Below are 17,640 nucleotides of genomic sequence, written 5' to 3'. Positions count from 1 at the left end.
ATCCAGATACCGGTTCCGGAGAGAAAATTCTGAGCTACATTGAGAACTTGAAGGTCAGTGAGGTTGAAGATCTCCGGCAGAAAACGACCGGAGAATAAGTTGTATTGCAAGAAGAGGGTGCGAAGACGAGAGCATTTAGAAAGAGAAGAAGGCGTTGGAACGAAGGCTAACCTTGCAGAGCTCGGTGAGTTTACCAAAGTGGTCAGTGAGTTGGCTAGCGAGTTGAAGACGAGGCAAGCGGAGTTCGCTAACTTGACCGTTATAGCAGGCAATGCCTTGCCAGTCGCAGGGAGCGGATGGTGTGGAAGCATCCCAGCCGTTCAACACGGCAAGCGGATCATGCAGATTGAGCTTGAACGATACCAAGGCCTGGATCTCAGCTAGTGCTTTAGGACTCCTCTGGACGCAGAATAACAGGGTGGTGGTGGAGAAAACCACAAGTAGAAAGAGAAGTGTGGTCGTAGTGGTCACCATGGGTGGTGGTAACAGTGGCGACAGTGGTGGCGGACCGGGTGGTGGCATGGCTGTTGTCCGGTCAAAAGGAGTCTTGAAGAGAGAGAGAGCAGCAACAGAGAGCAGTTGAGAGGAGCGTATGTTACAGAGGTGGTGACCGGTGAATGAACGGCTCTAAGCAGTGTCTTTCTCTGTTTCCTGGGTTCCCGCTTCCCCTAGAGATCTAAACCAGAAACTTAAAATGCTCACCTGCAAGAGGGCCATGGTGGACTAAATGGGCTGCAATTTGATTCTCATCAAGAAGGATATTTGTGAAGTTGACGACTCTCACCACCACTTTTTCTGGGTTGAACTTGCATTCACCAGGTTTTCTAATGTAAGGGTATGTCTCCTCCTCTTCCAAGCCACCGTCCTCCATCAAATACTTGTAGGCATTGGTCATTAGGCCTCCACCACATCCACTATCACAGGAAGTCACGTTCATTGCATCGCACTAAACAAACAAAAACAAACATGGAACAAATCATCAATTCAAAAATGAAGTATGAAGCAACATTGCTTCTGGATTCTGATAAATGGAGCTATGGTTAGAGTCATCAAAGCAGTGAACCATGTGATCACAATCCACCAGCTGTTGACAGCTCCTGTGGTGCCAAATGCCCAACAAGATCCACAATTTCCCTGCATCAATTTCAACGTTTTCAACTTTCCATTGATGTTTCAGAGCAGTGGGAACTGTGAGAGAGAGAGAGAGAGAGAGAGAGAGAGAGAAGCAACAGGGAGTAGTGCAGAGGAGCGTATATTAGCAGAGGTGATGACCGGTGAGTGAACGGCTCTAAGCAGCGTCTTTCTCTACTTCCTGTGTTCCTGCTTCCCCTAGAAACCTTTGAATAAAAAAGAACAGAGAAAGACGTTAGAAAGTATAGAGATTTTGATGGGAACTGTTTCGGGAAACAAACGAAATCGCTGATAGAGAGAGGGAGATAGTGAGTGGGAATATTATATATGAAATAGGATTGGGCGCTTAAGGGCATTTCGATCAAAAAATATTCAACAAGCTGATTCATCGTTTAAGGGCAGTTTGGTCATGAAACTTGCATTTAGGTTCACGTGGACAACTTGGGTCAATGAACTTTAACAGTATTCTAACAGATGGTGAGTTTTAGAAAATAAAATCTTATTGACATGGTGAGTTTTTGGCTGTTTTGAAAAGTCATGATGATGAATTTAAAAGAATTCATAAAAAGTGATGGTGATTTCTGAACAATTACCCTACTTTTATTGTTATGTTATTTATGTTTCTTATTCATTTACATTTCAACAGTATATACTTCCGGGGAAATATCAACTTTTGCTAGTTGTGGTAATGGGGGTCTCTACCCCAAGATTTTGTTCTCTTGATTAGGCCACTCTTTGTCTGTTTTCTTTAGATATCAGTTGAATAAAAAAACACCATGAAAGCCAAGCTAGCTGTACGCTTCTTTAGTGTGAACCATTGTTGAATATCATCTTGTTCTCTGTTGCAATTTTTTTTCCAAGAGTGCATCTAGCTTTTGCCTTGGAGATTAGCACTATCCATGGGGGGTTTCTTACTTCTAAACTTATTTGGAGACACCATAGGGACATGGGGGAGGAGAGAGGATGGGTCGTGGTTATACTTCTAAGCCTTTCTAAAATTCTATGTATTTGTGTGAATGTGGTAAGTGAGAGAAGGTCTAGTAGGTTTAGAGATGTTAGTGGGTCAGTTAAGAGGTAAACCTGAACTGACCCAACCCTATCGGGTCATCCTTAATTGGGTTTGGGGTCAGGTTTAGGTTGGGCCAAACCTGCATCAACCTCGACAGGTTAATAATATCCTTAATCCCAACTTTGGATCCATTAGTTAAAAATGCTATAACCATGCACATCATTTCCCAACTTGACATCATCGCTTTTATCTTTTAGTCCTTTGGGAACGAGGTAAACTAATTAAGCCCTAATTAAAATTTTAAAATATTGCTCATTGGACATTAATGGACATTGATTAAATACTAAGCATTAGCCATTCAATAAGATAACTTATTATTTGTTCAATGTAAACATCCAAACAAGAACACTTGGGCTTAATTATAATTCAGGATAATTGTACATGAAATAGCTAGGAAGATGCATGTAACACTTGACCAACAACGCAAAGAGGAAGAGTGAAGTATTAAGTATACTTAAGAGACTTTTAGGCTATGTTTGGTTTGAAGGAAAATGTAGGGAAAGGAAAGGTATGAAAACCTTTACAAACCTTGTATTGGTTTCTCTTCCCTTCCTTTCCTTACCTTTTCCTTCAAACCAAACATAGCCTTAGTTACCAAATTACAATCATTAATTTAAATCTTTACAAAGGTTTTATCAAACAAGTTGTACAATACATGTTTCTGTCCTCATTTTGACTTTGGAAATGTCAACGTTAAAAGGTAATTTCTCTCCAAGTAATTCAATTGCCATTCAATACACATTGAATTATTGCAGTTATTTAATTTGAAAAATACATATTCTATCCTTATTTACACTTTACAAAATGTCAAATGAAAGGGTAAGCTTTGTTCAACCAAAATTCCAGAAATATTGTTAGAACATCCATACATTTTATAGTGTAACATTAAGTACATTCAATTACCTCTCATTAAGTCTCAAATTTAAGCACATTCTCTCTCATTGAATCCAACATTTATATTTTTATTTATCTTCATTAAATTCCACTAATAAATTCATACATAATAATTATTAATAGAATGAGATTTTATATTTTTAAAATAAACATAGAAATGAAATCATATTTTTTATCTAGGTGGTGGGTAAGTAGTTCATCTATTTAGATAAAATGAATAATTTCATGATGTCATAAATAAATAATACAAATTTAGAAATATAAAAAATATTTTTAAAGTTTTTTATCATCATTAAATTCCACTAATCCATACACAATAATTATTAATATAATGAAGTTTTATATTTTTAAAATAAACCTAGAAATGAAATTATATTTTTCATCTAGGTCATGGGTAAGTACTTCAACCATTTGGGTCAAATGAATAATTTCATAGTGTCATAAATAAATAATACAAATTTAGAAATATAAGAAATACAAAAAATATAGAAAAAAACTGGACACATTTCTATTATTATACATTTATCATATTAAAAAATAACTATGATAAAATAGACATAATTTTATTAATGATGGACATCAAATATACAACTTAAAACCAATGACAAATTAAACCATCTTCCTATCTAGGGGGTGGGTTAGTGGTTCAACCTTTCAGGTCAAATAGGTTAATCCATGATGTATTTATTAAAAATATATATTTTTTAAATAGAAGTACAAAAAAAAAAATGAAACAATTTTGGTCACATATAATATTATTAATAAACTTGTATGTGCATTTACACGTGAGAGTGTCTTTAAGACAAAATTATTTATAATCCATGGACAGTTTTTGAATGGTTATAAATGAATAGTTTATAAACAGTTATAAATGGGTAGTTAAAAGTATACCAAAAAGAACATGTTATAGAGAACCTCCATACTCCATGATCTAAACTGCATGAATTGCACTACTGTTGCTATTGCTCAAAGCTGACTAACGGGTGGGTTTGCATGGAAGGCTGATTGCCTTGGTGGAGCTCCAATTAATTTTAGTGTAACCAACTGAAGGTTCCATATGACCATTATCAACATCCCTTAGGCTAAGTTTAGACAAGTCCATCAGTTCATCTACATTGACAGAATCCTTGGAATGGATTGGGGTTGACTACTTGGCTTTAGGACTTCATGATGAGAAGTCTCCTCAACAATCTATCCAACCTGAGAAGTTGTTGGATCGATGGATTGAAATTAGAATGGATACAAAGTTTACTTATCCACATTATATTTTTGGTAATTGCAAATTACATCATATCTAAGACTATTCCAATATGTCTAAATTTCCAAGGGTTTCTTTATGATTTCAATGTACTTGTCCAAAAGTGAGAGAATTTGGTAAAATGTGTCTCAAAAAACAAATTTGGAGGAAGATTAATGGTATAACAAAAGAATCAGGAAATTTATCAGCACTATACAAAAAAGTCATCTCAAACTTGATTTAGCTAAAACTCAGCTCTTTGATTAATCTCTCTAAGGATCCATCTGAAGCATGAACCTAGCAAGGAGTGAAGGCCAAGTTGTCAAGGGCTATTGTCTGAATTGGTGGTCCATCCAATCACATTCTTGGAATCTCCTTCAACAAGGGAGGTCAACTGCATAGCTTTAGCAACAAGAAGGGCTATTGTCTAAATTGCTCTGATGTTTTTTCTATTTCTTTCATATCCTCCCTATTTGTTTAGTGTCTCACCTATTTATTTAGCTTGAAATTAATAGAATTTTATCCATTCTTATCTTGGTTTCCCTCAAAAAAATTGAAACCTTGAAATTTCCATTACAGAAAAAAAAAATCATGATGGATGACATGTATGCCATTTCCAAAGAGAATATAGGTGGTATAAGACATCAGAAAAGGCACAATCTAGAGGTTTTTATAAATATAATGTCTTAATCATAGTCCATTTTCTTAGTTAAATAGGTTAATGGTTCAACCATTAAGGCCATTTGTTGCTGACTATTATCATCATCATTTGATATTGTCATGTGCAACGTGCATACACTTTTACTAGTATATATATATATATATATATATATATATATATATATATATATATATATATATATATATATTTTTCAAAACCAACATTGAACTAGAACCGCTTTGGCCACTAGTTTTTGTGTCAATAGTTCAATCGTTTGGTTCAAATGAATGGCCCGTTCTGATTTAAAAAATAATTAAAATAAAATGGCCAAAAACCGTTGTCTAGGTCGACGATTTGACCACCTATGTCAGCAGATTGCTAACCAAGTCAATAGTTTTTTGCAAAGGAACAGTTTTAGGGTGAAATGGAACCAGTTGCCTAGTGGTTTCTAGGCCAAATGGTCTGACCATTCATGTCAACGACGGTTATGTGTGTGTGCGTGCGTACGTGTGACAATAGTAGCACTTGTTAACATTTCAATTTGATATTTGAAGTATGTTTTTTTATTTATGCAAGCATGTATGGTTACTTGGGCTTTCTAATTGCATTAAGTCTAATAGAATGACCCAAATCGTATTAAAAAAACAAATCAAATCAACAGATTATAGTATGAAAAATTCTCGGACCAAGCCAAACCATTTTAATATAGAAACCAATTAAGTACGATTTGATTTGGTCTGTAAATTTTTTAGACTATAATTTATAGATTTGACTTGAGATCTTCTCCAAACCAAACCCAATTGACTATGAACGTGATCGGATCAGCTGCCCACAGAATGTGCCGCGCCCCATAGCCCATCTCCTTCGTGCACTGGGAACATCTCCCGTGCTTGTGATGGGGAGATAAATCCAATGCATGGAGGGGGAATAGGGAATGGGCGATAGGGCACCTATAGGGCATGCTATGTGGGCAGCCGATCCCGTCTCATTATCAACACCCCTAATTTGCACCATGGCGTTGCATAACCTCTATGTTATAGGTAAAAATGAGTTTGGCTTCAGTCAGTGCAAGGCCATACTCACACCCTTTGAACAACCTACTATAACCTTGCATTGAGAATATCTCCCCATGAAATAAAACACTAAGTATGGAGATATTCCCAATGCAAGGTTGTAAAAACTATTGGAATGGAAGTTGTACTGACAGAAGCCGATCTCGGTAAAAACTTCTACTCTAGGCACACGCCAATATTGTTAAACTTCTAATGGTGAGCTTCCTTGGCACAAAAAAGGGGTGAGAATCTTAAGATTGTTGATACTTGATAAGGCGTTTTCAATTGTCTTGCACGTGCTAGATCAGCTTCTCATGGCTACTTTACTCTTGCAAAAACATTTATTTGACATCACAATTTAAGTAAGCATTGCATCACTATTTCCACTAAAAGTAGGTTGAACCAAACATATTTTTCGACCAACAAGCTTAAACCATTGAGCCAGGCATCACCACAATGCACGATTATTTATTATAGTTTAAACACAGATGTGCCAGTTTAAAAAATATACATATATTTATTTTTATATTTTTAAAAGTTTTAGTATTTTATTTTGGCATAACGGGTTGATCCAATTGACTCAATTGGTTGAATTGATTACCCACCAATTGAAAAAAAAGTTTTATATAGGTTTTTATACAATTGAAATTATTGTTTATGGATTTAATTAACTGGAAAGGTAATTTTAAATAGATAATTCAATGAAAGAATGAGAATTAATACCATGGTTTTTGAACAGCTATTGATTCGGGCGGTTGGACCATTTGGCCTGGGAACCATCTAGGCAACTGGTTCCATTTTACCTTAAACCCAGTCCTTGGCCAAAAACCATTGAATTGGTCAATGGTCTATTAACACGAGTGGTCGAATTATCAACCCGTCGATTCATCCAACGGTTTTAACCATTTTTAATTTTTATTGTTAGAATAGACCATTTATTCGAACCGAACGATCAAACCATTGACCCAAAAACCAATGGCCAAAATGATTTCATTTTTGGATTTTTTTTAAAACCATGATTAATATTATAAATACAAGTATAATGAAAAAGGAATAAAATGAACTTAATAATTGGATTCGCCAACGGGATGGTTCAGTTGGTATATTAACAGTTTCATTCCAGCAAAGTCTGGGATTTGAATCCCGCCATTGCCAAAATTTGGGGAGTGGCATACGCTAACTTCATCTAGATAAAGGCATCCCAACCCACGAATCCGATCCAACCCGAAAAGTGGGTTAGGTTCCCGATCCTCCCCTATATAGCCACCGGAACTAGGTGGCATGACCCAAAAAAAATTTGGGTCAGGTTGGGTCACGAGGTCACCACCATGTTACCTCTTTTCACACTAATAACTTTTCAAATCAATATTGATTTGGATGGTGGAATTGTTAGAATCAGACGGTTAAATCAACTGTATTTTTTGGTAAAATGTAACTGACTTAGTCAAAGACCAACTGACCCGGCCAGGTGAACCATAACCCATCTAACCTGTGGGTCAATCCTAACCTAAATGTTTAGGTTAAGTCCAGTCTTTGATGACCCAATCCGATTGTCCGGTCTAGTTTTCAGAGAACATCATTGACATGAGAATTCACATCTGCGCAGCGCACCCACTAACGACCAACAGCACATCATATTGGGAACATCTTAAATATGAATTGTTTTTATCTGACACGTGGCAATACTTTGGTCACGTATAACTGATCAACTACGAAAGATGTTCTCAATGCACGTCTGCGATGCTGCGATGCGCTATGAGGATGGTGTGAGGCGGCTTTATCAGGAGCAAATCCGATCTCCTCCTTTATCCGTCAGCAGTCAGCACCTGTATTGGACGAGACGCTTTTCAAGTATACAGCATCTCACTGGCTCGAAAACAGACCAAAGAGAGGAAAGAGGACTGAAGAACCGAGAAGAAATGGCTCTGGGGCTCTTAAGACTCCCCATCTCACGTTCTCCGAACTTGTTCCTGTTCTACAAATCACACAGTCGACTATTTCCCGGTAATATTTCCATTTTCCTCTACTGTCTGTCTATCTGCTTTACACTGACTCATCTCATTTCTCTCACTGTGTTGTCTTCCTTTCCTCAGAGCTGTGCATCTTTCTCTAGTCTAGTATAGTTAAATAAGCAGAATCCCTTCAGAGAAATGACACCCCTTTTATTGAATCATCCAATTTATCCTTATCTGGTTCAATGTTTGAAATTTGAATTAAACTTTTGTGTAGTTTTCTGGAAATTTGCAATCATCTGACCAACAATTGTGTCGTCGTCTTCTTTGGTTTTGTATTTCTGGGAATTAGAAAATGGTTTGAGATGTCTTAGTTTTTACTCCCTTTGCTTGATTTTTTAGGCATTTTTCATATCCATACTCCCATTTTCCCTCTTTATGTTGCTAATGGAATGAACTTGTTGCTAGGAGACAATTTGACTCGTAACTCATCTCATTCAGTTTGAACAAAAGAAAAACTTCCAGAACTTTTCACGTTTTAGTGCACGAAAAATGCCAAAGGCTAAGTCTATATCCAGTCCACCCCTCCCAAGACCCCGATTATCAGGGACCAACATTGGGTAATGGCCCTCCTCAAGTCATCTTAATCAGTAAAGACAAGTGAAGATTTTACATAATTGTGCATGGCCTTCTTAATTTTGACTCCACTAGACTAACCCGTTGCATTCTGATTTGGAAACTAATTTTTGTTTAATTTCCTATCGTTTTTTGACATTTTGATATTTTATAAGGTTTTACAGTGACGTGGGTCAGTACCCATATGCGTACTGTAATCAGATCCTATGCTGTTTCAAAGTCTGGAAGCATACAACCACCTAAGAAGTAAGATTTGCATTGCTCACTTTATTGCTTGTTGACTTACTGTTTCAACTTTCAATTCTGTTTTCTTTTCATGGGTTGTTTAAAACTATGTCCACAATCATTACTGTTACTTAGTTGTCATTATGAATTTCTTCTTTTGACCATCATTGATTGTTTATTTCTGTTATATGCTGAAATTTACTTTTTGTTCTTTTGGTTGTTGTTGGTTAACATAAGAATTTTCTATTGGCAACAAATGTTATTAACTCTTGTTCTTATTGGCCAAGGAAAAAGGAGTTAAACTAGTATGGTTTGACTTATGAGGGTATTCCTTTCTCATTTTCTTCTTTGATGAATAATGTGAAAATGATTACTATTGATGAGAATAAGAGAAGTACCATCATAAACTACATAATTCAAGGGATTTGAGTAATATTGAATATTAATACAAGAAGAATTGCTAAACGGTGTCTACTCTGTTCTGGACACTGTGATCTCCAATACAAATCCAATCTTCCCACCTCTTACTCTAGGCAAACTGTCTGAGTTGGCTGATCTTGTAGAAGACATCTGAATGTTGGATTGAAGTCTTTGTATGTATGAGTATTCGGCTGATAAGAGTTCTTATTAGCCTATACTTAAGTTTAAGTTGTCCTGTATTGGGCCTTTGTTAATGGGCCTAATCTTGTTTAATGTTTTAAGTTGTCTGGGTGTCCCATCACTAATCAGGGGCATTCTAGTAACTTCCTGTATCATTGTACTACATCATAATATAAATAATAGTACTGTTGACTGAGCAGTTCAGTTCGACATTCCAGCATCCCTTCTTCTTCTTCTTCTTCTTCTTCTTCTCTTTTCTGCTACTTCGGCTACAGTAATTTAGCTTTCATGGTATCAGAGCATTAGCTTCTTCCTGGTTTCAGCCGGCACACACTCTCTTCTCTTGCTGTCTTTTCATCTGTTCTCTTCCTTTTCTAGGTTGCTGCAGTGAAGACCTAGGGGTGTAAGAGTAAAGCAAGTTCGAACCTAGGGTGTCTCTTGGTTGTAGGACTCAAGGGAAGTAAGACCCAGAAGTAGATGTCTTACTAGGTTATTTCCAACAAATAGTAGCTATTTGGCTACTAAGAGAGGTCTGTGTAGGACAGACCTAGTTGAGGACTGATTTCAGTAGTCCTAGCACTAGCCGAAAGGGGCTTAGCTACTTCTACAGTTGCAGCTTTGGTGCTCCAGCAAGACTCGCACAGACTTAGCTTCTTCTACAAAGCCCACTGTTCACTTGCTACTGTTGCAGCCTCGAACTGTTCACTCGCTACTGTACCCGAACTGTTGCAGTTTTTGGTTCAGCCCAAGTGAAATCTATCTAGTGTTCTACCAGCAATGTGAACACTTCTACTAGCATAGCAATGTGGCAAACAGCTCCAAGTTCAGGGTGGTTATCAGTCTGAAACCCCTCACCACTGCTGTGAGATTACCTAGGGAGCTGCCAACTCCAGATTGTTCAGCACTGTGAACCCTAGTTGAGGACTGATGTCAGCAGTCCTAGTATTGGCCGCAAGGAAGGGCACTCTCTTTACAGTTGCAGTACTCGAAGTTCAAGTGGAGTCTGCATAGCACAATAGTTGAGAACCCTTAGCTTCAGGTCGGTTACCAGCCCAGAACTCCTTGCTTGCTGTTGTAACTGAACTATTTCAGAACTGCGACAGTCTCGGCAAGTCTGAAACTGTGTTGAGTGCTGTCAGAACCTGCTGTGATCATTTCAGCTAATCAGATCTGCTCCAGAACTGGTTCAGAACCTTCAGAACTGCTTCGGCTAGTCTTAATCAGTGTCACCTACATAGTGGCTGCAGTCAAGATGTCTTCAATACCCAGAGATGTTTCTTCTAGAGATAACAGGCCTGCGGCAAGTGGGAATTTTGTCACCAGCAACAATGATGACAATTCATCAAATACACCAACAGTGTCTTGTGAGGTTGAGGTCCTTAGCAGGGCATTAGCTCGTCTAAGAAATACTTCTTTTGCTTCTACATCTCTTGCTAGATCAGGTACAACCTCTGTTTTAGTGCCATTGGCTTTATTGACTCTACTTCTTGGGTTATTGATTCCAGTGCTACTGACCATATGACACATATGTTTTCCCTATTCTCTTCATATCATTTGTTGTCTGGTCAGGATAAGATGAGAGTTGTTGACGAGTCTTTCTCCACTATCTCTGGAAAGGGAATTGTTGATCTAAGCAAGGACCTCTCTCTTAAATCAGTTTTACATGTTCCCAGTCTTACCTCAAATCCTTTGTCTATTTCAAAACTTACCAAAAATTTGAACTGTAGTATAACATTTTTTCCCACTCATTGCGTCTTCCAGGACAGATTGACAAGGAGAACGATTTATGGAGGCCTCTATTACCTTGATGCAGACACCGACTCAGCCTTACAAGCATCTGCTGCTAGTAATCCGGAAAGTGTGGAATCAATAGCTAAGTTGCATCTTTGGCATGCTAGGCTAGGTCATGTGTCTTTCTCCTCATTAGAAATGTTGTTTCCCAAATTATTTAAGGGCATTCCAAGTCAGAGTCTAACCTGTGAAGTATGTCAAATGTCAAAACAATGTAGAAATGTGTATCCAATTTCCAGCAATGAAATTTGTGCTCCTTTTGATTTGGTTCATTCTGATGTCTGGGGCCTTTCATCCATTGTTTCCTTTGATGGCTTCCGGTACTTTATCAGTTTTATTGACCACTACTCTCGTTGTACATGGATCTACCTGTTAAAAGGACGGGATGAAGTACCACGGATAACCATGGCATTTTGTAAGATGATTGAAACACGGTTTAATAAGAAGATTAAGCAATTCAGGTCAGACAATGCTGCTGAATACTTTGAAAAATCCTTGAACTTGTTCATGGAAGATGCTGGCATACTACATCAGTCATCCTGTGCTTATACTTCTCAGCAGAATGGGGTTGCTGAGCGCAAGAATAGATATCAATTGGAGACAGCTCAAGCCTTACTATTCCATCACAAATTCCCTAAGCAATACTGGTCTCAAGCTGTACTTTCTGCATCATATCTGATAAACCGGATGCCATCTAAGGTGTTGGGTATGAAAACCCCTTTCTCTGTTTTGTGCCCCACTCTTCCAGACTTTCCCCTTCCTCCTCGGGTCTTTGGCTGTATATGTTTCATACATGTGAAGGATCCAAAGAAGACCAAGCTGGATCCTAAGGCTATAAAGGGAATATTCTTGGGGTACTCTCCTACACAAAAGGGTTACATGTGTTATGACCCTGTCTCCAAGAGAAAGTATGTCACCAGAGATGTGGTCTTCTTTGAGTCTCAACCTTATTTTCAGTCTTCTCAGAATCCTCTTCAAGGGGAGACTAGTGGGATGGAAGAGGATTCTCATTCTCTCTCCTTTTTTGTTCCCCTATCTACCTCAGGTCTTCCATCATCTCCTATTCCTTGTTGTGACATTCCGGGTCAACTCAGTGAGGCTCCCACTGTGCCGGTTACCTCTCCTGATGCTGCAGATGTCCCTGAAGGCTCCAGTAGGCAACAAAAAGAGATACTTACATACAACAGAAGAAAAAGGGGACCTCAACCTCATGACAGCAACCAGTTGGACTCGGATCAATCTGTCTCTACAATCCAAGGTAATTCCAACTCTCATACTTCTGATTTAGATCTTCCTATTGCTCTCCGTAAGCCTATATGCTCTTGCACCACCCGACACCCCATTGCTGATTTTGTTTCTTACTCACATTTATCTCCTGCCTATCACTCCTTTGTGTCTGCTCTTTTCTCTGTGCGTGTTCCTTCTAGGTACTCAGAGGTTGTGTCTGATCCAAGGTGGAAAGAAGCTATGAATGAAGAGATGAAAGCCCTAATGAAAGCAAGAACTTGGGAATTAGTGGATCTGCCAGAGGGGAAGACCACTGTTGGGTGCAAGTGGGTGTTTACTGTAAAGCACAGGGAGGACGGGTCCATTGAAAGGTACAAGGCCAGACTTGTGGCAAAGGGGTTTACTCAGAAAGAAGGGATTGACTACAAGGAAACCTTTGCCCCAGTAGCAAAGCTCAACACAATTCGGGTTCTATTGTCACTAGCAGCAAATTTTTCATGTGAACTTCATCAACTGGATGTGAAGAATGCCTTCTTAAATGGTGACCTTCATGAAGAGGTATTTATGGAACCTCCACCAGGCTATGACTTTAGTAGAAAGGTGTGCAAACTGAGGAAAGCATTATATGGGTTGAAGCAATCTCCCCGTGCATGGTTTGAGAGTCTCTGTGGGGCCATGAAGAAAGTGGGGTACACTCAGAGTGGTGCAGACTATACCTTGTTCATAAGGAGACAGGATAGCAAACTTACTGTACTCATTGTTTATGTGGATGATATGGTAATTACCGGGAATGACTTGGAAGAGATAAAAAGACTGAAGGAGTTTCTAGCTTCTGAATTTGAGATCAAAGACTTGGGTCATTTGAGATATTTTCTTGGGATTGAAGTTGCCAGGTCAAGAGAGGGAATCTACATATGTCAGCGGAAGTATGTTCTTGACCTCCTAGAGGAAACAGGCATGATGGGGTGCAGGCCAGCAGATACTCCAATGGAACAGAATCATGGTCTGTAGGAATCAGTAGGGGAGGACTATTGTGATAGAGAGAGATATCAAAAATTGGTAGGGAAGCTGATATACTTATCCCTCACTCGGCCAGATATTGCTTATGTTGTGCATGTTGTTAGTCAATTTATGCACTCTCCAGAGATTCCTCATATGAAAGCAGTTGAAAGGATTCTCAGGTACTTGAAGACTTGCCCAGGGAAGGGAATTCTCTTCAAGAAAAACAATAGAATTGAAATTGAAGCCTACACTGGTGCAGATTGGGCTGGGTCTGTTGGAGACAGGAAGTCAACCTCGGGTTACTGTACATTTGTGGGAGGAAACCTGGTCACATGGCGTAGTAAGAAGCAGAATGTAGTGGCTAGATCAGGTGCAGAAGCAGAGTATCGAGCTATGGCCCACAGGGTTGCGGGGTTGCTGAACTCTTATGGCTCAGAACTCTTCTTAATGAACTTGGCATTAAGGCTGAAGGTCCTCTCAGGATGTATTGTGACAATAAAGCTGCCATCAACATTGCCAACAATCCCGTGCAGCATGACAGGACAAACACATATTGAGATTGATCGGCATTTTGTTACAGAAAGAATTGTCTCGGGTGATCTCTGTGTGCCTTATACTCCATCTGAGATGCAAATTGCAGATGTACTGACTAAAGGGCTAGCAGTAGCAAAGTTTAGGGGCATGCTTGGCAAGCTAAACATGATTGATATCCATGCTTAGCTTGAGGGAGAGTGTTGGATTGAAGTCTTTGTATGTATGAGTATTCGGCTGATAAGAGTTCTTATTAGCCTATACTTAAGTTTAAGTTGTTCTGTATTAGGCCTTTGTTAATGGGCCTAATCCTGTTTAATGTTTTAAGTTGTCTGGGTGCCCCATCACTAATCAGGGGCATTCTAGTAACTTCCTATATCATTGTACTACATCATAATATAAATAATAGTACTGTCGACTGAGCAGTTCAGTTCGACATTCCAGCATCTCTTCTTCTTCTTCTTCTCTTTTCTGCTACTTCGGCTACAGTAATTTAGCTTTCACTGAACACAAAAGAACTTGCCTCTCTAAGGGACATGGAAGAAGTTAGGTGAATTCACTATCAGATCCCTTTCAAAGAAGCTATCTAATCCAGCAATAGATGCTTTCCAGATAAAGTTGTTCTGTAACCTAGTTGTGCCTCGAAGGATTGCTTTCATGGTTTGGACTGCCTGTTGGAACATATTTCTTACAAGGGAAAACCTAATCAAGAGGGGTGTGGAGGTCCCTTTCACAGGCTGTATATTTTGCAATCAGGAGGTAGATTCACTGATTATACCTTCATGCGTTGTGACTGCAGCAGGAGGATCTGGAATTGCTTCCTCAACTCCCATAATACAAGTCAAGTATTTCCAAGGTTTGATATCGAAACCCTTGAAGGATCATCCATTGTTGGTATCAATAGGAGTGGGGTTTCAGCATGGAAATCTATTGTAATTTATTGCATAAGCTGTCATTTGGACTTTACTGATGGAAGGAAACTCAAAAATTTATGACAGCAACTCTTCTAAAGGGGATGAGTTAATCAGTGAAATGTGTTGATGGTGTTTCATGGTTATTTGCTTCCCAACTATTCGGGGGTGTCACTTTCCAAAATTGTTTTTGCTTGAAACATGAAACTCCATTGGGCTAACTAGTGCACTGCTTTTGTTTTTATTTATTTGGGGGGTAGGGCAGGGTATGGTGGGGGTGGATAGTCCTTTCTAATATGTACATTTTCTAACTGTATAGTTATGGGGATTCTTTTTGGTTTCTCCACTTTTTCTTATTAATGGATCATACTTTACTCTTCTAAAAAATAATGAAAATATACTCTGATATTGTCTTGGCACCTTTATACATTCTTTATACACTTCTCTTAATGCCTTCTCCCATTATCTTCATCATCATCATCTAAGCTTATTCCAACTTATGGGGTCGGCTACATGAATCCTGTTTCACCATTCCATTCCATTTAGTGCCATATCCATTTTTAAACCAAGAGCGTTTAAATCATTTCTTACGTACTTCAATCCCTGTCCTTTTTGGTCTGCTCCTAGTCCTTCTACCCCTTCAACTTGCAACAGGTTATTATAGTGGCAAGGAAGGAGGCTCAGTAGAAGAGGAAAACTTTATTGGCCAGAGTGGTCCATGCTGTAATGTGGGGCCTTTGGGAAGAAAGAAATAAGGAGAATCTTTGACAAGTAAGCCAGACTGGTTGAAGATTTGATCTCCTAACCTACCTTGGCAACCTATGGGCTGTAAATTCTGAGTTGTTCAAAGCAATGTCTATGAATGTTATGCAGAGAAATGTAACCCAATTGCTTCCTTCCTCCCTAATAGTCTGGCCACCCCCATGGTCCTTTCACTTTTTCGGGAGGGGGCCTTGAAGTTAAACTTTGGCATTGCTCTAGGGAGCCCGGATGATGCAGGAGTAGGAGGTTTGATAAAGGGAAGGGATGGAAATATTTGTTGGGATTTTAGTGGCCCAATAAGGACTGGTGACTCTTCTAAGTTATAGGTGCTGGTGGCTCTTACTGGGTTTCACAGGGACTCGTTGTATAGTGATAGAATTCTTCCATTGTAATCCTTGTGTGTCTCCTCTCTTGATGTACTTCATCTTTCAAAAAAAAAAAAAAAAAGAAAAAAAAAAACTCCACAGGGCGTGGTCAACCCAGTTGCTCATCTTATGGCATTGGCCGAATCTTCTTCCATAGGCAGAGAAGATAGGCACAACTTATTTAGCAATCTGAGAGCCACTGCAGGAGCTAAAACCTCTATCTTCATGTAGTCTGAATCTCCTATGAAGCCACCCAAACTCTGTTGCTTTGGCATATACTTTGCCTGAATGAAAATTTCCCTGTATATTATTTACTGACTACTGTCTATTATCATTAATTTAGTAGCAAGGAATGCATTTAACTTTTTGCGATGGTACAGTCTTGGTAAAAGAACTTGCACCAAATTTATGCCACTAACAAATAAAAATATTCTACTACAGTGGTACTGAACTGTTTGGTCACTTTTTTTATGGCCAAAACTGTTTGATCACTTTTTCATAGCAAAAAAGGATGAAGTTTAAGCCACTCTTCAAGGGATGAAATCACAAAAGGATTTATCATAAAGAACTTGTACTAAACTAATGCCACTAACAAATAAAAATATTCTATTACAGTAATATTGAAATGTTTAATCACTTTTTTTATAGCCAAAAAGGATGAAATTTAAGCCACTCTTCAAGGGATGAAATTGCAAAAGGATTTACCATAGAGGAACTTTTTTGTTGAAGGTGACTCAATGACCATCATGGTCCGTGGATTGGATATGAGGAGATCTTCTGAGTGGCTTTCTTATCTCATGAATCATACCTAAGAGTTGGTTTTGGAGATGGAATGAACAACCCAATGCCCTCTTGGAGGAGAATAAATCAGGCAAAGTATGGAGAAAGCAATTTGAGTTGGGAGCCAGCTAAGACTAATTTGCCTTACGGGTGTGCATTGTGGAGGGGTGTTCAGAAATATCTAAGTGATTTCAGAAAGGAAATTAAGTATGTGGTGGGAGATGGCTCGAGGATAAAATTTTGATATGATCCCTGGCGCGGAGACCAACCCCTTAAACAGCTCTTCCCTACACTATTTGAGATCACATCTGTTCCTCCCCAGACCCCATATTGGTGGGAGCCTCGTGTACTGGGCTGCCCTTCTTGATTGCTGAAGCTTTTTTCCAAGGAACAAGTTCAAGTGAGTGGTGTCCGATTTTTAGATGAAATCTAAATGACTGGGAGATAGGGCAGTGGATGGAACTAATGCAAATGTTGGCAATTCCACACCTGATCAGACAAGAAGAGATAAAAAGGTATGGTTACTGGAAAAGTCTTGATTATTTTCAGTCAGATCTTTTTACAACAATTCAAATGAGAGTGTTGGGGAGTTGGAAAGCTGTCCAGAGGCCATTCTGTAGCCCCTCCCAAAGTAGCCTTTGTTGATAGGTGTATTATATGTACTGTACACAGGTTTAGTGCCCACAGGGGTATTTTTGTAATTTTGTAAACCTCTTGTATTGTATGGCCAGCATAGTATAAATACAAATGCTTCACTCGCATGAAGCAGTTCTTTTGAGGCCTTAAGTCTGCATCCTCTTCTCTTCTTCTTCTT

General features: G+C 38.8%; 1 protein-coding gene and 1 pseudogene across 4 annotated transcripts in view; one reads left to right on the top strand and one right to left on the bottom strand.

The window, feature by feature from the left end:
* Window positions 1–676: 676 nt before the first annotated feature.
* On the bottom strand, window positions 677–2,378 carry LOC148845873 (putative cysteine protease RD19D pseudogene; annotated as a pseudogene).
* A 5,221-nt stretch (window positions 2,379–7,599) lies between these two features.
* The window catches only part of LOC148845872 (bacterial hemolysin-like protein), a 43,939-nt gene continuing 33,898 nt past the window's right edge, over window positions 7,600–17,640 (top strand). The window contains exons 1-2 of one of the 4 annotated variants that reach the window (XM_088952861.1): window positions 7,600–8,048; window positions 8,788–8,878. In XM_088952861.1, coding sequence (XP_088808987.1) covers window positions 7,763–8,048; window positions 8,788–8,878 — 377 coding nt within the window. In that variant the 5' untranslated portion in view covers window positions 7,600–7,762. The remainder of the gene's footprint in view (window positions 8,049–8,787; window positions 8,879–17,640) is intronic. The other 3 variants (XM_088952862.1, XM_088952864.1, XM_088952863.1) reach the window with 3 other exon arrangements.

Source organism: Nelumbo lutea, chromosome 7 (assembly GCF_056320005.1).
Source record: "Nelumbo lutea isolate HS-2025 chromosome 7, American lotus-T2T, whole genome shotgun sequence".
Lineage (NCBI taxonomy): Eukaryota > Viridiplantae > Streptophyta > Magnoliopsida > Proteales > Nelumbonaceae > Nelumbo > Nelumbo lutea.
The sequence above is the reverse complement of the archived record's forward strand: the minus strand, read 5'-3'. Positions and strand labels throughout refer to the sequence as shown.